We start from the raw sequence: 22,591 nt of genomic DNA on the forward strand, positions 1-22,591 counted from the left end.
CCGATGTCACTGGACAGAATTATTTAGTGTTACCTTTAAAAGGAAACGCACTGTATATTAACATTAATTATGTAATTAATCAGGCAGGATTTTAGCTTATATGTATATTGTAGTAATGTAACATTGTAACCCCCCCCCTCGACATTTTTTTCTAGTTGCACCACTGGTATAAATAGCGAAAAATGAAAAGTACATCAAATCTTTATCATTAAAATTTTTCTCAGATATTTATTGATTTTAATTATTGGATATAATACCTATTAGGTAATTTGTGATACTCGTATAAAGTGGAAACGGGTTAGGTTAACACGCGTGATTTGTTTTATAAATAATGCAAATATGTGCATGATTCATTGTGCTTCAATTCGCGCTGTACGATTATTATTTTATTTTTTCAACAGTACTTGGGTGCAGTTATAAGAATAAAATAAGGGTTATTTGAGGTTGTTTTAGAAATGTCGTTTTCAAATAACATAATGGTTTAACTACTACGCCTACGAGGAGTATTCCCATCTTTCCTGTGATCGAGAAAGAAAAAAAGAGTCAAGTAATATCTGCAATTTATTTTATTTAGGTATACCATAAGCCAGTCGTAAATAACTTTGTTTTAAGTGCAAGACTATAGGTACATACGGTATATAAGTGTTGTCTTGCGATCAGAGCCTAGTTTTTAGGGCCGTTAGCACATTCATATAAATGGCCTACACATAATTTTCATACACTTAAAAAAATTAATTTTATTTTCAATTATTTATTAGGTATCACAAATAAAATTAAAATAATTATAATTTACATTTGAATCTACATTTAAAATTTTGAATTCTTATATTAATTATTAATTATTATTATCATTATTATAATTTTGTTTATTTAATATTATTTTTAGGAAAAACCCGAGTCGCGATAGTATTAAACTAATAAACTTCTGAGTACTGATCACATCATAAAGATAAATTAATATGATGAAATATTTTTAGAACATTAGTTGGAATAACGAAATAATTGATACAAATTACAGTTACAAGTTTACAACAAATTTGATAATCATAATATTAAATTATTTATGATATAAAATCATAAATTCATAACTACTCATGAGAAAAAAATTCTTAAATTTATTTTTAATATATATATAATTTTGATTTTAAAAATTATAGGCCGAATTTTTTTTGGGCCGTAAGCAATTGCTTATTTTGCCTACCCTTTAATCCGGCCCTGCTTGCGATAGGTATTTTACTACGTGACAAGTTGTTTTGCATTAATTTAAGTGTAGCGCCGCGCATAATAATACACCGTTTCAAAGCTAATTATTTATTTATTAAATTATAATTTGCCATATTGTATTTTCGTTTAAACGGTACGGGTCAACTTTGTGATTGGTGACGGGGTTATTGTATATGTTTGAATTTCATTTTTTTAAACCGCGATTAGTACAATACCGATTAATGAACGATGGGTCAGTGAAACATCGACCACCACTCGGTCGTAAAACAAACCCTAACTCTGGAGTGACTATAATTCGAGGTAACTTTTCCGTGTTCGTAGGGTGTGTAGTTCGTGTGCGTGTACGTGGGTGGGTGCGTGTACTTTGATAGGCATGCACATTCGTGTACCTACGTCAGTGACACGTTACTACACATAATAGACCGTAACGTAACATATCGTCACTGACCCAAAATCATAATATTTGGCGCTACAAACATTTTAAAACGAACCAAGTAATACAGTAATATCAACGAATCAACGATTGATAGTTTTTGAAAATACGGCATATCGACGACGCGACGTTTGATCAGAGTATTATTATCAGAGTATATATCAGAGTAGTTATAACCCCCCCCCCCCTCGAAATTTTCTCTGATGTCTAGGTTAAAATTTACAAATTTTACAAGTTTGAAATATGTAGAAGCTAGTATTGAACTTAGTATCATTGATTATAGAATAATCTATTCTATTATCAATGCTATTATTTAAGTCAAAATATATTAAGGATTTGCATAATTTTGTTAATTGTAAAATGTGTTATATTTTTACCTTGACCCCCCCTCCCCCCGAAAAAAATATCCTGTGTGCGCCACTGTGGTAAACAATACACGTAGGGCCGCCTTCCGATTTTCGCGGACCTCACCGACGTTGCGGCCGTTAACCCGATTCGAACGGTCGATCGGGGTTTCATTCTCACGTTCATGCGATCGAATGGTGCTCGTGGTACCCCACATTGGTGTTTTTATTTTTTGCCCAGTTTGCGGGATCTACTACACGTATACACGCGTACCCATTTATTAATACAATGCGGGGACGACGACCGTTACAGTGAATCGATTTTGCGTTCGACGGTCGGTTGGTGGCGACGGCCAAACGTAAGCGTTCGTGCGTCCTCGTCCGCGTACGCGCGCGCGCGCACCCGGCGCCAAGTCGGCGTGCGGCGACCGCGAGCGGAAGCGTGTCAGTCGTAGTACCGGTGTGCACACGATCGCACCGCGCCCCGAACAGTGCTCGTCCGGGCTCGGTCGTTGTGCCGAGAGTGTATCGTCGCACGCGCACTCCTCCCTCACCAATCGCGTCTGTATGTGCGTTTCGCGTAGACGTCGACCGCGATTGTACCCCGGGACCGACTTGGATGCGATTGTTACGAGTAGAAGCCGCAGCGGTCCGGGTTCGTCGTCGTCGCCGCCTGGTCGCGTGTGTTAAATGACATCGAACGTCGTCGTAACGGCCAGTGGACGCGATGAAAACGTCACAGTCGACGGTAATGACACAAACGCAATGATGATAACGATGATTATCGCATAGGTCAGGGAGGGGCTACTCGAAGCGGCTAGAGGGCCAATTTATTGAAATTTAAAACCTGGCGGTTACGAAAGCAAAAAAAAATGTCATTGAAATTGACAATTAGTATTTATCTTGTATTTTTTTTAATTATTTTTTTTTTTTTATTAAGATAATATGCAATCTGTACAATTTATTAGGCACAATAAGCATATGCGTGTGATGTAAAGAGAAAAAAAAGACGTAAAAGAAGTGATTAAAGGAACCACCCATTAGTGACATTTTAGCTGTTGTGTATTAATTAAATATTAAAGTGTTTTTATGTAAAAGAGGAAAAGTTAATTAGAAATATAAAATTTATATTTCTTATTAACTCTTTCTTATTTTTATTATTTTTATTCTTATTTTTATAAAAATAAGAATAAGAAAAAAATCGTAAAATAATTAAAGAAGGTTACGCACCATGTCCTTTTCAATTTTACCTCGTATAAAATTTAATTTTGAAAGTGCAATAAATTGAGTGCCTAATACTTATTGCTATGTTAGCTATGGCTGATATGGATATTAATATATATATATATATAGGTATATGTATATAATGTATTTGGAAGTTTAAATTTAATAATTTAGCTGCAGTTCAACATTATATGGGAATATACACATTTTACGATCGACGTAATTTGAAAATGTAATGTAATTGTGCGGGTGCATACCTAATCTCGGTGGGTGATTCCGCGATGAATCGAAGTACACTGGTACTATGATGTACAAATCGTAGCAATTTGGATTTTAAGCGGTAAACTGTTTCAAAACCGCCGTCATAACTCTATGTTCTTAGCATTTATTTCAGTTATACTAAGATTTTATTCTTACGCAACACCAGATGAAGCAGACATCGGCGCCACTGTTCTCTGGTACAGGTAATGCGGTTTATAACGCGCGGGACTGGTACGAGTTTACGTTGTACTTGCATGACGTATACAGTAAACGTTGTCTTTCGACCGATCGTCTGGACCACGTAGTCACGTTGAGGTGCACCGTTCAGCGTGGTCGACCGGTTCAATCACACGTTACCGCACGGCTGACTGCGAAGTTGGTTTCGTTCAACCTTTGGTCGTGGTGCCGACCGCGATTACCACGATTTGCCTAGCATGTATAATCGTGCTGGTTATACTGATTTCAACAGCAATAATAAAAGTTACGTTACGTAACGATTGATGTAATATGCAAATATGAAACCCGGATTTGATAGATAACGAAAAGATGTATCGTCATTTTTAAAAGTGTACTGAATGGTAAAGTCCATGGCATGGTGTAGCGAGTGAACCCGCCTACTAGTGTTTGCCGATCTCGTCGTATCCCGCAACGTGTGATGTACCAAAGTGGCATACCTAAGGTAGTTTCGAAGAGGAGGGGAGAGGCAGTCCAATACCGCTTTTCAACGTAACCGGTAGTAACACGTTTGATTTGATAGTTCACTTGTTATTGTGTGAACGCACAATTTATTAAATAAAGAAACAAAATTCTCGTCCTCCCAACGCTACTCCATCCTACATTGCAAGTGTAGTCAATGTGTATTTGTCCAACTCAATAAAACGGTTTTAAAATATAGGTCTTCGAGTTATGATTATCTTTCAGTAATTTTTGTACATTTACGTTTATCGTATACAGATTTACAGTCAAACCGAAAACTTTTGATGGGTGTGGTGTCTATGTATTCCATTTAACATTAAAGTTTCTATCAGCCCCTCCGAGTGTCAGCCCATTCCTCTTGCCTTTTATTTATAATTATTGTCTGTATAACATTTCTTCGCCACGTGTTTCAGTGCAATTAAATACCGACTTTTAAAAGTCCCGTTTGAATAAAGCCAATATTTGACAAACGTAGTCATCGTGTAATAATCCAAAAATACAAATAATGAATATAATAAAATAATAATAATAATGGATTATGATGAGGGGGAGGAGAGATGGAATAGGATATAATGTATTGATTAACTTCCTCCTTGTTTAAGAGAGAGTTCTCGAGGTTACAAAGATTCAAGAGCCGATCAGTGAAACTGGACAGTTTGGCAAGCTTGATAAAATAGCAATTACTTGTTCCGTAGTACATATTCGGGTGCCAATGAGCTGGACACTTATAACTATTGTGGGAGGATAATGACGTTAAAATAAAGTGAAACAGACATAAAATTTGATTAACTGAAGCTGATTAACTGAACACTTTTCAAAACTCGCATAGAAAACTCAAATCAAAAAATTAATTTAAAAGTGAAATAGTCGCACGTAGTAATAATCACTGGACACAAGAGATTCCTTGATAAATGTAACGGTCGATGTGCACGCACTGACGACCTAAGATCAAGAGTCCCTACGCACACACTTGTGTCTTATGAGCAAGAGCGCTGAGAAGGGACTGTGTGTCCCTGTTATATAAGGACATATGGCAGTATGAACCTGGAACTTGTCCTTTGAGGGTTTGACTTATTTAATTTTTCATTGTTGAGTTATTGTTGGGTTATGCCTCTATTATTTGAATTGTGTTGTCTGCAGACAAATATAGATGATTGGTTTAAATGGTGTTTTACACATAGTGAGATTTGAACCTACTATCCCTAACCTTCTAATACCTACGCCTAATACCTATCGGGACACCCTAATCAGATACGAAAATGCATATAATATGGCCTACTTACATTCGTGTGATAAGTTATGCAATCAGTTAGTTAACAGTTCACCTACTTATATTTGTGTAGAATAAATTATATGGTTGAAAAGAGAACTTGTTAATTGAACTTTATTAACAACTTGAGATTTATTTTCAATGAATTCGTGGGATTGTCATTCTTGACATAATACTTAACTATATAATCGAGTAAATTAGTTCCAATAATAATTAATGAAGATGTAGATAACTAAACAATTTATTTTATTTTCAAATGAATTTGTTTTTCCAAATAAAAAATTGTTTAACAGTATTTTAATAAATATTGTACATGAACATGATTTAATTTACCTACCTATTTTAGATATATATTTATGCATGTAGTATAATATATTGTACTTACATAGTCATATAAAGGAAATTAATATTACCTTTGGACTATGGAATCACTTTTAACGTAGGTAAATGAAATATGTATTCTTTACTTAATACAAGAAATATTTTAACATTTAAATCGGTTCTTATATTATACATAGGTAGACGTATACATTTTATTTGTTACAAAATAATTAATAATATACATTTTATATAGATATGTATTAACACATTTAATAAATATATTTTTCATTATTCCTTATAAAACTGATCAATTTACATATTATTCATATATATATAAATTAAAAATTAAAAAATACATTGTATATAGTTATGAGAATAATATGATAAATAAAATAGTACCTATAATTTTTTTATTCGCATTATTCACATTAGGGAGTGTCAAGGCAGGCTGTAGCCCGTTTGTGCCCATGAGCAGCCCATTTGCGCCCCGAGGGTTATGGAAATTTACGCCCAAAATAAAAAACTTAACACCCTAATTTATAGCCCAAATCCACCCATTTGTATGCAACGTTGCCTTTGTTGTTTGAAAATATAAAATCCTACGTAAAATCAAAATTAATAAAAAGTAATAATTTTAAAAATAATGTTAAATACTACACAGTATGCATATTATATAAATAAATATTATTTATATTGCATTAAATTATAAATTTCAAATAGAAATATTTTTACGTAAAATCAAAATAATTAATTTAAATATTATTAATAATGCATAAAATAAATTTATATAGAACCAAAATAAACCAAAATAAATAATACATATTAGTTGTCAGTTGTTGTTTTTAGATTGTTTAAAAATATAAAATCCTACGTCAAAAATAATCAAAATTAATAATATACATTGGTCAATAATAAGAATGTTAATAATACAAAAAAAAACAATAATACAATTATAAATCGATTTCCCGAAATGTATAAGAAATTTTTTTTAAGTATTCTATTTTATTTAAGTGTTTTTCTCTGTACTCATTCCAGGCTTCATAAGTAAATTCTATTATTTCTTTTTCCTCTTTACGTCGTGGTTTTATTTACCCTTCTTGATTTCATTTATTTTTAGATATGATTCTACTTGTATTAATTTTAAACTTTCAATCACACTAGTTAATGGAGGATGAGGTGAATAAAATTGGGAGTTAAAGTGCTTGTGAAATGATTCAGCGCAATTTGTAGTGCGAGGTGCGTCTGTTGGAGGTTCAGCCCAAATTGATGATGGAAATAGACATCCTTCAATGATATAGTTATTAAACACATAATCAGAAAATTCGGATGAATTTGTCAAATTGAAATCTGGAGTTAAGTTTTGTAAATCAAGTTAGTTTTGTCAATCAGCATTTTCCACTTCATTTGACGGTAAAAATGGTAACCCAAAAAATAATGTTAACCATTTAGCGATATCACATGACTGATTCTTATAAAATTTTTTAAGATCTGACAAAGAATTTATTTTTCGGTACCAATATTAACCTAAATTAAATCTACAGCCTTTTATTTTGATGTATGGAAATACATTTAGAAATGCTTTGTGTGTTACGATTTCAAAATCTTAATGGATTAATGATGGTGTGAATTTTTTTGTATTTTATTTGTACATAAATGGCAAATAAAGTTCCACATAGCTCGATAACATTCAAATGATTTTGATGGCAAAAATGCAATAACAAGTGGTATATAAAATCAATTTACATATATATGAATACCATACATTTGATAAAAATGTGATGGTCTAAAAGTAAAAGTACCATCACCAAAAATATTAGTATATAAGTTGAAATCGCATAAACAATTTAAATTCGTTTTGGATGTAATCAAAATAATATTTACACTATCAACATATGTAAACTCTTCGTTTTTATTTGTTAAAATTACTAAATTAGAAATCTGTTCAATTGTTTCATCTAGTGATTTAGGAACTATAGGGTAATATTTTTTGACGTTCTCTGTATATAGACTTTCTGATATTATGAACATCAGAATGCTTAGTGGTGCTGCATGTGGAAAGCTCAGTACGTATTATTTTATTAGGCCGTAAAGTTAAATCTTCACACGCTTTTCTTTTACACCTAACTTGAACGTGCAGTAAGTTTAAACTTTTTTCAGTTTCCGGATCATGGGTATGATTGTCTTTAATTTCGGTTAACTTAATTTTTGAACTATTGGTTTTGACATACGCACTACAAGTTTTTTTTACACAACGCCAACTCATATCTCCAGAAACCAGGGTTCTACTCATGTGATATTTAAAATAACGAAAAATTAAACAAAGTTTTTGTTTACTTGAAACCAGTGGCGTATTTACGGGGGGAGGGGTGGTCCAGGGGTACTGGACCCCCCCCCCAGAACCTCTCCAAAAAATAAAAATTAAATTAAAATTCTTACATATTTGCAGAATTGGCTATGTTAAACATTCACAGGGAAGTTGAAATTACTATTGATGTAGTGATAGAGGAGTTGGCAAAAAAATTGAGACAACTAGAATTTATTTTATAATAATACTTTATAATATATAATGTTAAATACAATTTATAGGTATATATATAGGTATATATATATATAATATTACATAAGACTATACGATTATTACATTATATATTTAGTTCCAACTTCCTCCAAAAACTGCATAAAGATGTAACTATTACAATATAATATATAGTTTATATTAGTTATGTATAAACTGTGGACCCCCCTCCCCCCAGAAAAAATTAAAAATACGCCACTGCTTGAAACATTTATATAAAATTCCATTTTATTATAGTAGTACTCACTATTCATGTACTGGTGCAACTGACTGATAATTTTTATGTAATATAATGGTTATCGATTGGGATTTTACAATTTCGATTAGCACAACAACGACAAAATATTATTATCTTTATCGATTTAGATATTGGTTTCGATTAGCTTGGAAAACGATCAAATATTATTTTAGATTTTATAGTTACACGCCAATATACTCAATAAATGGCAACGTTGCACGATTTTCACCTGATCTGAATCGGGTGCATATGGGCTATGATTTGGGGTGCAAATGGGCTACGATAAATGGGTTCGGGCGTAAATGGATTTCGCCGTTAATGCACACCCGGTACACCTCGTAGAACTGTCTATGATGGTTTTTGTACGAAAAAGTCGTATAAAGTTTTTATTTTTTTACTTTGGTTTGTGTTCATAATTTTTATTATAATTAATATTATCCAAAAAACTCAAGAATATTAAATAAAATACACATTTCAAATCAAAGTATAAAATCATACAAAACGTTTGTGATATAGATAATAATAAACTAATACCTAATATACTAATATCTAATATTGGTTCATGATTTGTCAATGATAAAAATAAATTATAATAATATTGAAAATGTTGACGCAAAAAATCTTATCAGCATATTTACATGAATGGCTCCCACGGTTGTAGATAATAATATTATTACTTACAATCATGCAGATTCTAAATAAGCATGTAATATGAGGGGTTACCAATCAATATTTTAAATGTATAGGGAGAGTAAGAACTCGCATGGGGGGCAGCCGTCTACCTTTCCCCTCCGGTAATACCGCCTATGTACATAATATATATTATATTATTCTATTTTTAAACAATATATGATAATATGTTTTATTATTACTTTGAAGTGCCCTATGATATCTAGGCGAGTGCATAAATGTGATGATCTCAATATTAATTCCATGTACTTTCACAAAAGTCAATCGCATACACTTCCTTCTAAGATTTCTCAGAGACGTAATTTTGAATTATATTTGTTGCACGTTATCTATGCGATAACGTATAGAAGTCGCTTTCCGCAGTCACATTTGAGATCTTAAAACTACAGTCGCATAGTTATTAACATCCTGAATTTGCACACAGGGTATGCACGCATCGAAAGAACCGTTATTTATTGATTTTTACATATTAGTACCATACATAATTACAATTTATTTTTTTATATAACATATAATCGAATTATGTATATCATTACAATCAATAAGTCTCAGGTACACACTCCCGAAGGACGACGATTCACATCGTTAGGTATCTTGAATGACAGCCCTAATACACTTGTATACCAACATCGACCTTATATATTATGTTAATTATACATATGGAATTATATACGGCCAACAACACAAATTATTAGTTTTTGAATTTTTTCCTCCCCCGGTAATTTTTTTTTTTTTTAATTTAATTATTTTATTTTATTTTACATTATTCATTTGAACTATCTATCTTCTGTAAGCTAGGATTGTAACGAAGGTAAAGAGTTACAGATTATACATTTAAGTATACAAATATATAATATAATAATAAAAATTACAATAATAATTTAATAATATACAATTTTGAGATTATATAACTATATAAATTATAATATTTTAAAAGAGATGCACTAGCATTTGAGATAAAGTAGTAAATAAGGTCGAACATTGTATTTCCAATGATAAAAATAACCATTTTACAATACTAGTTTTTGCATAACTTTATGATATATATTCTTTTTAATATTAAAAGCCTTAGAATTATATTAATAGAGTTCAAGATAATCAAAAAATTTTTGTTCGAATGATTTTTTAAATGGTAATATTTGTAATCATACAAATAACACTTCGTTTTAATGGTAATGGGTTTTTTGATTCTCTCCACTTACTGCCCATGACGTTAATTATTTACATTTTAATCTCTGATTTTTTCCCCCTGTTGTTCCGTCTATTTTTAATAGGGCTTTATTCCGGTCCGTTTGATACTCCACGTGAATAATCATCACCGTTTATTTTGCCGATAACCGCTTGTACAAGAGACATCGAACTCTCAGGCGACCCAGCTAAAACTAAAAAACGTTAACAATATATCGGAAAAATAATTAATATATCCATCGTATCTTGCGGCACATTGTGCGCAAAGTGTTTTATAGTATTTTAAACTTTCCAAACTTTCGATCTGATTTGGAATCCCTCTGTGAAAATTAACCGCGATCATGCGCGAGTAGAACAGACATTCACACAACCATAATGGTTTACAACATATTATTATAATAGTACGCTTACGATGCCGTAATAATTTTCGACAAAAATATACATGTGTGCATAAATTCATTATTTTCTATGTTGTATACACAATACAATAATAATGCTAGAGACGATGAAATAACATTCGAAAGACTTTATTTACTTACAATATGAATTCACAAATATTTTCACATATTACACGAAGCATAATCATTCCATACTACTCCTTGAACGCCCGTCTGTCCAAGTCTTATAACTTTAAATTATTAATTTGACATAAGTTCCGTGTAACTTTTTTTGGCCCATAATTAGTCAATAGAGTTTGTTGACATTAATTTTAAAATAAAACAAAACATTTTTTCTAAAGGTATTTCGACCAGAATCAACACGAAATTTTGGCGAATCATAAAAATGAATTATAAAGACTGTGACTTTTTGGAAATAGTTTAGACTTTGTTTACTTGATTTTCGCTTGTCATTTTAAACAAAAGCATTTCGTTCTACATAATTAAATATAAAAATAAAAAATTAAAGATAAAAATAATTCCATTACTTAATGATTTATTTGGGAATAAAAATATCCAAAAAGACCTACCGTCTTATTAGTTAACTTCGTTTAAAATAGTAGCTTAAATATTCAGACTCGCCATGTGAATGAGCACTGATGAGAGATATTACTTCGATATATTTATCTCACCAATGTCAGTCTTCATGATTTCAACCAAACTTTATTTCCAACCAAAATATCATTGTTATCAAAAAAATTGCTTTCCTTAATTTTACGTACAAAGTAATTCTACATATATATTAGGGTGCTTTTTTTTTTTTCAACTATTTTTTTCATTCTCATCTCGAAATTTTGTGGGAAATGCCTAAAACAAAATTCTCTCAAAATTTGAGCCCTTAATATTAATATTAAGTGCTCCCCAAGGCATGTAAAGATTTCCCGCTTAAAATACACGTAAACTTTAATTTTTTCTTTAAAACATCTACAGTTCAAAGGACTTTCATAATATAGTCTAGGACATTAGTAGGTTTTCTTCAGAGTTAAATGCTCTACAAAAGTGCTCATTGTGGTAAAGTCGTAACTCACACTGGCAAGGTCGTACAGGCCACACAAACCCAATTTTTTTCATGAAATTCTTGTTTTTTTACCCCTATCTTGTAAATAACAAGAGCTACATAAAATAAATATTAAACAAATTTTTAGGAAATTTAATTTTCTACAAAAAAGTTCTAGAAAACCAAATTGCTAACATTGATATTTATTGAGATATTGGGCTTTTAAGGTGAGGAAGTATGGAATTTTCATGAATTATTGAGTTAAATTGTCGAAATGTTGAATAACCATTAAAAGCTTAATATCTCAATAAATATCGATGTTAGCAATTTAGTTTTCTGAAATTTTTTTGTAGAAAATTTAATTTCCTACAAATTTGTTCAATATTTATTTCATGTAGCTCTTGTCATTTACGAGATAGGGGCAAAAAAACAAGAATTTCATGAAAAAATTGGGTTTGAGTGGCCTGTACGACCTTGCCGGTGTGAGTTACGACTTTACCACAATGAGCACTTTTGTAGAGCATTTAACTCTGAAGAAAACCTACTAATGTCCTAGACTATACTATGAAAGTCCTTTGAACTGTAGATGTTTTAAAGAAAAAATTAAAGTTTACGTGTATTTTAAGCGGGAAATTTTTACATACCTTAGGAGAGCACTTAATATTAATATTAAGGGCTCAAATTTGAAGGGAATTTTGTTTTAGGTATTTCCCACAAAATTTCTAGATGAGAGTGAAAAAAAATGCACCCTATTATATATGTATATTTATAAATACCTCATTTATACAAATACAACCCTTGAACATGTTGACAAACAAGTAACAACCTAGTAACAACTACTGAAATATTTAAGGTTTTATAAAAGAAAAATTGACCAGAATATCTACCAAAGTATTAATATGAAAACGATAAATAATTAAATAATTTTGTTTCACCCAAAGAAAACGGTACGCGTTATTTGTGCAATAATAGATATAGTATTTTCTGAGTTTATTTTCGGACGATTTCTGCCGTAGACAATAAAATATACGAGTATTATACTGTCGTGCGATCGTCGGTAGTTAGTCTTAAAAAATGGTAACCTAGAGCTAAAATAAATTAAACAGAATATCAGTATATCATAATCAATTCGCAAGAGTTCAAAGTTTGGACTGCATTTTAGATTAATATCATTGGGCAATCTTTTGAATTCGAAAACATCCGTATAAAATATATGACTGAATTAATTCGTAGAACATTCAAACGGCCAAATAGCACGCATGGTGCAAACGTTTCAACACAGAGTTATTAATGATAAAAATTATGGCTTTTTGGTTGTGGTGTTTTACGAATGATAATAATTTATTCTGCACAAAATTTCTCGCAAATAGAATAAGGCATGTCTATACTTTCTTACACGTATTGTATATGATTCCCGCAGAAGTTGATAAGCTCAACGATTCTAACCGTTTTATCAAATATGTTATGGTCACTTTTCGCTCTTACTATTATAAATAGCTATCGAAAATTCTTGGCCAAGTAAGTTTTTTTTATAAACGTTTACATTTTAAGTAGTGGCCAAATTGGACCAAAATTATGAAATCCTTCATAACTTTTGTAATTAAAAAATTATTTTTATAAACAAATTTTAAATTTTAATAATTATGTCTTTAAAATCGTATACATAATTCTTCACAAGTTTTTTTTCTCGTTAATCTACATTCAACTAAAAAAAATAAAAGAAAACACCACATTTAGTCTTAAATTCAATAGCTTATAGGCCATTTTTTATATGAGAAAATTAGGCTATTGGGTAGGTATTTTTGTTATGTCTCGTTATGCACTTGTATACATTTTATAACTGTGAGTTCTTCTGATCAATATACATCGAACTATTTTAAAAGAACCTCATCGTTTCACGTGGACGCTGAATCCCGAGAAATATTTTAACCAACAACAAAAGGTCTCTAAAGCTTTTTAATATCTACATGAGGAAAGTAATTATTATACTTGAATGTTTTTTTTTTTTTGTTTAAATAATGTATTACATTATTACTTGAATTATTAAAAGTTTAAAAGTAACTCAACTACCGTTAATTTAGGAAATAATAAATTTAATCATATCATGTTCTTTTATTTTATTTAAAATTATGAGATGAACACCATTGCAACAACAAAATGTACATTGATGTAGAAAAAATGTGTTATGGAAATTTAGCTGATATAATAAAGAAATAATATAAATTTAGGAAAAATGAAGAAGAAAGAAATATAGAAAGGGAAGAAAATCGAGTATTATAAAGATAGGGGACCTTACAGAGGATACAAGATAGCAATTAAAAATGTTCGATCTTTGAAAAGAGATTATAAAAAAAAACTTATTTTCAAAGTGTCTTTTATCAGCAAGGTTGTCCATGGTTTATGGAACTTTCGTATAACGTTCAAATAATAATGATTAATTAGCCTTTGCACTGTAGGTTTACTCACAAACATTGTATCTTAAAATATATTTTCATCTTTAACTGAAATATGGAAATTATAATAAATCAACACATTAAATTCAACGAATAAACAAAAAAAAAAAAATAAAAAATATCAAAAACTTTTCCGAAAGGTATTTCTGCTATATTTATATATTTTCCATTTAAACTCAACTTGCAAGTTGTATTAAACTTGTATTAAATGAATAAGAAAAAAAAACGTCAAGTTAATCACAGTACCTACGTTAATTACAGGGTTAATCAGTTGTGATTCTTGAAAATAGTCCCAAGGAATGTGAAACGAAAATTATCTATACATACATTGACACCCTGATCTCTCTTTAAGTGAACTTTAAATTCATGATAGTTTACTCAGTGAAAAAAAACTTATTAAAATAATAAATCTATTCATTTTTTTTAATTACCGATAACGTTAGCAGGCACGGCATTTAATATACATAAATTTTTTATATTTTGGCCACCATTTCAAATGAAATCAAAACATTTTCTTAGCGTGCTAGGCTTGAAGTTTTACGATAGATGTATATGCTATATTTATTTAAAAAAAAAAAAGGACAATCCCGAGTAAAAATATTGTTATGAAATACGAACAATGTAAGGATATCGGGAGATCTTAAACGAAAGGTTCATATCGTTTCTCGAACATACAAGAGTTTTTGCTGCAAGTCGATATTTGCTGGTGCGAGAATTATTATCACAGTCATAACTACAAAAATTATCGATTGTTCAACGACCGTTAGGAATTCGATTTTAGTGTTTGCATGTCATGCTTTTACGACCCTCTGCAAATTTAGATATTTAATACACAATAGGTATGTATAATATATTAATTCTTATCTGCATCACAAAACATTATAATGACATTTCTTGTTATTTTTATTTTTTTCATAAAAGATCATTATTTCCCTTGTAAATCGCTGCGAGATTTTTTTGTAACAAAGCGATCCCACGGTATTGTTATTCACTTATACTATGTATGCAATAGGTTTCCTACTTCAATGAGTACATCAGCGAATTGATTAAATTTTATAATAGTACTTTAATTACTTAATACATACTTTAATCGTATTAGGAAGTATTCTTCATCGGAGTACACCCTGTTAGCTCGGCCAGTCCGATACCAAGTCATAAACAACATGCAATAACCGTTTTATCGATGGCGATCGTCGAAGTGTCAATTTTTTTAAATTCTACAACCGTAAAACTGTACAGTCGAATAAATTTAATTATGGTAATTCACACTAACGTTTGTTGTATTCATATCAGATAGGTTGAACAATTTTTATTGAAATTTACACGTGACATACCATGGTTTTATAATAATAATTATTATTTTTTTAAATTTTTTATTAAAAAATATTACAGCAAAAAAAATGTATAGTTATTATTCAATCTATGCATGATTTTGAATTACTATTCCATCTTAAAACGTTTTTTGAGAGATGTTCCTGAGAAAATGATCAATTTATTAAAATTTTATTTGTGTTCATATTTGTTACCATATGTAATTTCATACGATTTGGGTATTATGTTTTATCTCCACACATTTTGGTCATTCGGTTCATTGAGGTATGCATTACAATTCCATCGTTATAGTTTTACTATTACAATGTATAGATATTCAAGTTTTAAATTGCATAATTTTTATTAAAAATAATTAATAAAACCTATCTTCGGTGTATTAAAATAATTTCTATTAAAAGTTTTATAAAGTTATTTTTTTATTATAATTTATTTAACTTGTTTATTTCGACGTTAGTAAATGCGATGTTTTAAAAAAGTTTGCATTTACTCAAGTCGAAATGTACAAGTTAAATAAAATATTTAATAAAATCTTTTAAGTTATAAATTCATAAATATTGTTGCCCCTTTATAAAGAAGTATTGTTTTTTTTTTTTTTGTTATTTTTATCATTATTAATAAGTTACCTCAATTATTTTGAAGAGATTCGGCAACTGTATTGAGTATTGTACAGTTTTTTATTCGATACCAATTATTTATGTATTATATTCTATGATAAAAATTTACAAATATCTAAAAAAACGATAGGTGTAATTAATTTTTACTATGAATTTATATATTATTCATATAATAATATTATTTGTGACAGATGTTTCATTGTTATATCATTAATTCTGTTACATTTCAGTGAATAGTTATTAAAAACAATAATATTACCGTTTTAAGTTTGATAAACATGAATAAAATATATACATTTAATATTATAGAAGTAAAAATAGCAGGAACGGCAATATTTTTTCTTATTACGTGTTAAAATGTTGTGGTAACAATTTTAAAAAATGTTCATATGCCAAGATATTTGTAGACGTAAATGTTGTCACATAAAAACTGGCTTAACATTAATCCTAATTTAAGATTTATTTTATTTTATCATTTTATTTTTCGTATGATCCCGTTGAAATATAGCCAACGTGACATCTTTGGCATGCGTACCATAGGTTTTCGCATACTACCTCTGCAGGTATATGATATCATATTATGGAAAATGACTCGCGGTTGATGACGTCACCACCGAATACGATTGCATGGAACGCGTATTAGTTCGAAGAACAATATTCCCACACTGGTAAGCTGTCATTTTAAGTCTCATCTCGTGGATTCAATGCGCGGAAGTTATCTTAATCCTTGATTTCTGCTACGATTGTGCAACGAATAATAATAGGATAATACATATGAAGAGATTCAAAATAGCATCTTTTGGCACTTTCCCGTTCGGAGTAAAGACACAATGCGTGGTTCACACAATCATTTCAGGGGGCTAAGTAAATTGGGTCCGCGATAAGTTGGGTACTTTTGGAAAGCGGTAAGTTGAGTCCTAGGAAAAAAAAATTAGTAGGTAAATTGGATCCCGGCTAATAATCTGATTGATTTTCAACGATAAAATGTCAATATAATCTTTGATTACACCTAATAAAAATACATATATTATACGCTGCTACAGGAGGATGGAAAAAGTTGGACTGACAGAATCACTAACGAAGAAGTTTTAGGAAGGGTATCAAATGTGGAAGAGTAAACAGAAAAGGCGAAATTAATTAATAGGTCATATTTGAAGACACGATAGGCTGCTATTACAAATCTTAGAAGGAGTAATCGGTGGATATTTTATGATTATATACTAGATACTTACGAGTACATCTCAGCTGATGCTAAATTTCCCCCAAATATTTGGTCTCAACTTTCTGCTACCACCGTACGTTCAACCAATAGTTGCGAATCATATTCCCGATTAAACCTTCGATTTTACATCTTAATATTTTTAACTTTGTAGACGAATTATTAGAAATACAGTTAGAGATATAAATAAAATTACGATGCACAAATAAAAAAAAAAAAAAAAAATATGCTGGATAAAAAACATTAACTAAGGAGCAATTGACAAAGTACATATCATTTAAGTTTTTACCAAGCGCATAATTTATAATTAATTAATTCTTATATTTTATATTTTATAACATGTATGTTTTTAATTAATTTTTTTTGTATATTATTAATAAAATTAATTTGTTTTTGCTGAGACCCAATTTACTTATTACCTATTTTTTCCCGGGGCTCAACTTACCTACTGCCTACTTTTTTGCGGGACTCAATTTACCTATAAAAGGTGATTTGGGACCTAATTTACCAGCTCTCCATTTTAGTAGACTACTCACGTAAACAACCCTATGTTTCCGTATTCATTCGGAACACCAGTACACATTCAGTACACGTTTTTAGGCAAACTCGCCTAATAATAATAGTAATCATTTGAAACGTTTTTCTTTTTTTTTCTATTTATTTATTTTGCTCAAAAAATGTAAAATTAGTTTCATAGTCAATATTCATTGTTGAATAATTTAACTTTTAATTTTTATATGTTATGTTGAGCGTTTTTTGAATGTTGTTGCTATTATCGCAAAACTTTTTTTTAAAAATTAAAGTATTTGGAATAAAAAAAAATTAAATAAATTCAAGTAATGTTTTAATTAATAACGATTTCATTGATAGAAAATAATGAACTATTATATCAGGCAGTAATACCAGTTATAAACTGACATGGCTAAGGACACGCGAACCCATTGAAATGCACACAAGCAATATCGCTTTGGATTATAATTTGGCTCGCGTAAACTGTCACCGAAAACTAAGCACGCGAAAGCTCAACAATTTTTCGCGTGTTCCTTGTGCTTACGCGTAGTTCGTGAAATTGACCATAATAAATGCTCCATGAATTTCTCGGGATAGAATTTCGATGATATATACTAGATTAATCACGACGAATTGTATTTTCATAAAAACCGACCCACGTGAGTCATACACAATAATATAATTTACGATGCTATACTTATAATTATATATAAAATATAATATAATATATAAAATGGATAATCCATTCACGTTGTATTTATTGTAGTCGGTAAATTGTGTCTTTCTGTTTCCTGATTTTGTGTACGGGCACCGCAAATAAAAGTATTCTGTAAATAGTCAATTTATCACAATGCGTGTAGGTACATATACAATGTATATAATACATATATTTATAGAGTAACCCATCGTGATATTTCGATTGAATTATCTTTGTAGATATTAATTTTTGTTTTGTTTTGATACAGTTTAATATGAGGATACCACATTAAACATTCATAATTAATTTGTGTTTTCTTCTTTTAACTGACTAGAAAAATAACTATTGAATTTTGAATTACAGTACACACAAAATTATATGAAAATATTAATGCTTCGTAATCAAAAATGGAATTATTAATATAATTAACGTAAATGTAAGTTAATAAATAAATTAGTATAAATTCAATATGTTACATATTTAACGTTTTAAGTTAGAATCATACCAAGGCAATATATAAGTATATTTATATATATATAAATATATTATATGGCTGCACTATCTAATTTCATGTTATTTATGTGCATATTTTTACAGCTTCAGTTAACTGCAGTGTCTTATAATCGTATTAATGAATGTAATATTTGTTTATTTTTGTTTAAATATTACTTATTTATTTCATTTATTACAATTGTCAATAATAAATTTGAAAATCTTAAGCTGGAAATGAAAAGACTGAATATTGACATACTTGGAGTAAGTGAAATAAGATGGCCTAAATGTGGTGATTTTTGGAGCCACGAATATAGATTTTTGCACACAGGTTCAAGTGATAGATGCATAGGAGTAGGCTTTCTGATGAACAAACAATGTGGTAAAAACCTTATGAGTTACTATCAATGCAATGACAGAATCATCATGATAAAAATAAATTCCTATCCATAAATAACAATGATTATTCAGGTATATATGCCAACAACAATGCATAACGAGGACGAAATTGAAGAAACGTATGACAAAATAGATGAAGTTCTAAAGATGACGAAAGTGGGAGAAAACGTTATTATCATAGGTGATTGGAATGCATCAGTAGGAGAACAGAATGACGGATATATAGTAGGAAATTACAGTTTAGGAAAAAGAAATGAAAGAGGCGAGAGACTCATACAATTGTGTACGCAACATAAGCTTGTGTTAGCAAACACCCTATTCAAAAACCATAAATGAAGAAGGTATACGTGGAAAGCTGCTAGAGATACAGCGAGGTAACAAATTGATTACATTATGACAAAACAAAGATTTAAAAACCAAATTAAACAATGTAAAACATATCCAGGAGCAGATATAAATAGTGACCATAATCTCTTAATCATGGAATCAGAATTAAAGTACAAAAATATTAAAAAGAAGAATAATTTTAAGAAGTGGAACCTACAGAAATTAAAAAACGATGAAACAAAAATGGAATACGACAGAAAATGTAGAGACTCCTTTCTAATGACAGTAACACCAGGTAATAACACAATTGAAGAAAAATGGAAGAATATTAAGCAATTATTGAAATATAGGGCTGAAGAAATCCTGGAAACACGGGAGAAAGAAGCAAGAAAACCCTGGATTATAGAAGAAATTATAGAACTAATGAACGAAAAAAGAAAGTACAAAAATCAAAACAATATAGAAAACCAACAAAACTATAAATGTATCAGAAATGTCATACAAAGGAAAGCAAAAAAATCTAAAGAAAAATGGTTAGATAACCAATGTACAGTAGTGGAAGAATATTTAAAAAGGGGAAAAAGTGATCTAGCTTTCGAGATTGTGAAAAAATTATTCTGCACAAGGAGACTGAATGGAAATGCTCTAAGAAGCAAAACTGGTGAGATACTTATAACAGCTGAGCAAAAGGTAAACAGATGGAAGTAATACTTAAAAAAATTGTATGCAAGTCATTTTAATGGAAATGTCTTGAAAGAAGAGAACTGTATAGAAGAGAAAGATAAAAGAGACTACATCCTTCGATCAGAAATTGATTTTGCTATGGAAAATCTTAAAAATAAGAAAGCATGCGGTATAAATGAAATCCCAGCAGAACTAATAAAATGTGCTGGTGAAAGAATAAATAAAGAATTTGAAAATATATGTAATGAAATGTACTTAAACGGGAAAATAAACGATGATTTCAGGAAAGGCATTATAATAACAATTCCCAAGAAAAAGGGAACAATGAATTGTGAGGAATATAGAACTTTAAACCTCAACATGCATGTCTCAAAAATAATAACTAGGGTAATAAAAAATAGAATAGAAAAGGTAATAGATTTAAACCTTGGTGAGGATCAATTTGGTCTTAGGCGAAAATAAGAACTAGAGAGGCAACCTTAGCACTAAAGTTAATGGTAGAAAAACAGTTTATACAGAACAAAAATACCTTTATCGCTTTTTTAGACCTAGAAAAGGCTTTTGATAATGTACAATGGAAGCAATTATTTGAAATCTTAAAAAGAATAGGAATTAAATACAACGATAGAAGATTTATATATAACATGTACAAAAGTCCTAATACATATAGATGGGAAAGAACAAAATGCAAAAATAAAAAAAGGAGTAAAACAGGGGTGTATCTTGTCGCCGATATTGTTCAACTTGTATATTGAAGAGGCAATGAAAGAACTGGTAGAAGAAATACAGAAAGGAGTACGAATAAGAGGAACAATGGTTGATGCCTTAAGATTTGCGGACGATATAGCTTTCTGTGCAGGAAATGAAGACGACCTACAAAACACGCTAATAGCAATAAATAGAATATTATAAAATAAGTATGGAATGCAGTAAATCTAATCAGGTCCAACTTAACATAAATATCGACAATGAACAAATAAGGCAAGTACACCAATTTACATACCTAGGAAGCATTATAACAGAGGATGGCCGCAGCAAAACCAATATAATCTGCAGAACAGCACAAGCGAAAAAGGCCTTTCAAGACAAAAGCCACATACTAACTACCAACAGCGTCAGCCTGGAAATAAAGAAGAAATTCCTAAAAAGTTATATATGGAGTGTAGCGCTCTTTGGAACCGAAACTTGGACAATAAACTCAATGGAAAAAAAAAACTAGAAGCCTTTGAGATGTAATGCTTTAGGAAAATGCTTAAAATACCATGGACCGAGAGAGTAACGAACAATGAGGTACTAGATAAAATAAAGGAACAACGACAAATACGGAAAAGTATTCAATCCAGAAGAGGCAAGATGATAGGACACATACTAAGGCATGAAAGTTTACTAAAGAAAATAATTGAAGGAGATGTTGAAGGACACATTGCAAGAGGAAGACCAAGGGCAGAAGGAATTGTCTTACGATAGAGAAGCACGGAGAGCTGCAACAAACAAATCCACGGATTTATAACTAAAAAAAAAAAAAAAAAAATAGTCAATATAATTACCAGATACGCTTACCCTTTATTATAAATTTATATATACTTTAATTATAAAACTAATAATTTGACTTTTAATTGCGATACATTGAAATATTCATAGTAACTTGTATATTTTATAATAATTAAAATACCAAAAATTATTTTTCCTACTCGGTTAAGGAATGAAAATACAAATTTGACTAAAAGTATTTGATGTGACCCCTTTATATTAAACTGTATAAAAACAAAAATGAAATTAATATTAAAGAAAATATTTCTATAGAAATATCATCGTGGGCCAATTTGAATATATGTAATGGAATGGAAACAGTGGCATTTTCGGAATTCTTTTCACTTAGCATTTCATTTTATATCTGAAAATGAGACCCTTTTTCGTTTAAAAGGATGTAATACAACACGGTATTGGTTCACTTAACTATCTAAAA

At 30.1% G+C, this 22,591-nt stretch overlaps 1 protein-coding gene across 1 annotated transcript in view; it reads left to right on the top strand.

Moving 5' to 3' along the window:
• The first annotated feature begins 2,448 nt into the window (after positions 1 to 2,448).
• The window catches only part of LOC112694498 (multiple C2 and transmembrane domain-containing protein), a 101,816-nt gene continuing 81,673 nt past the window's right edge, over positions 2,449 to 22,591 (top strand). The window contains exon 1 of the mRNA XM_025569981.1: positions 2,449 to 2,749. Coding sequence (XP_025425766.1) covers positions 2,729 to 2,749 — 21 coding nt within the window. The 5' untranslated portion in view covers positions 2,449 to 2,728. The remainder of the gene's footprint in view (positions 2,750 to 22,591) is intronic.

The sequence above is a fragment of the Sipha flava genome, unplaced genomic scaffold (genome assembly GCF_003268045.1).
Source record: "Sipha flava isolate LNK unplaced genomic scaffold, YSA_version1 130_pilon_pilon, whole genome shotgun sequence".
Lineage (NCBI taxonomy): Eukaryota > Metazoa > Arthropoda > Insecta > Hemiptera > Aphididae > Sipha > Sipha flava.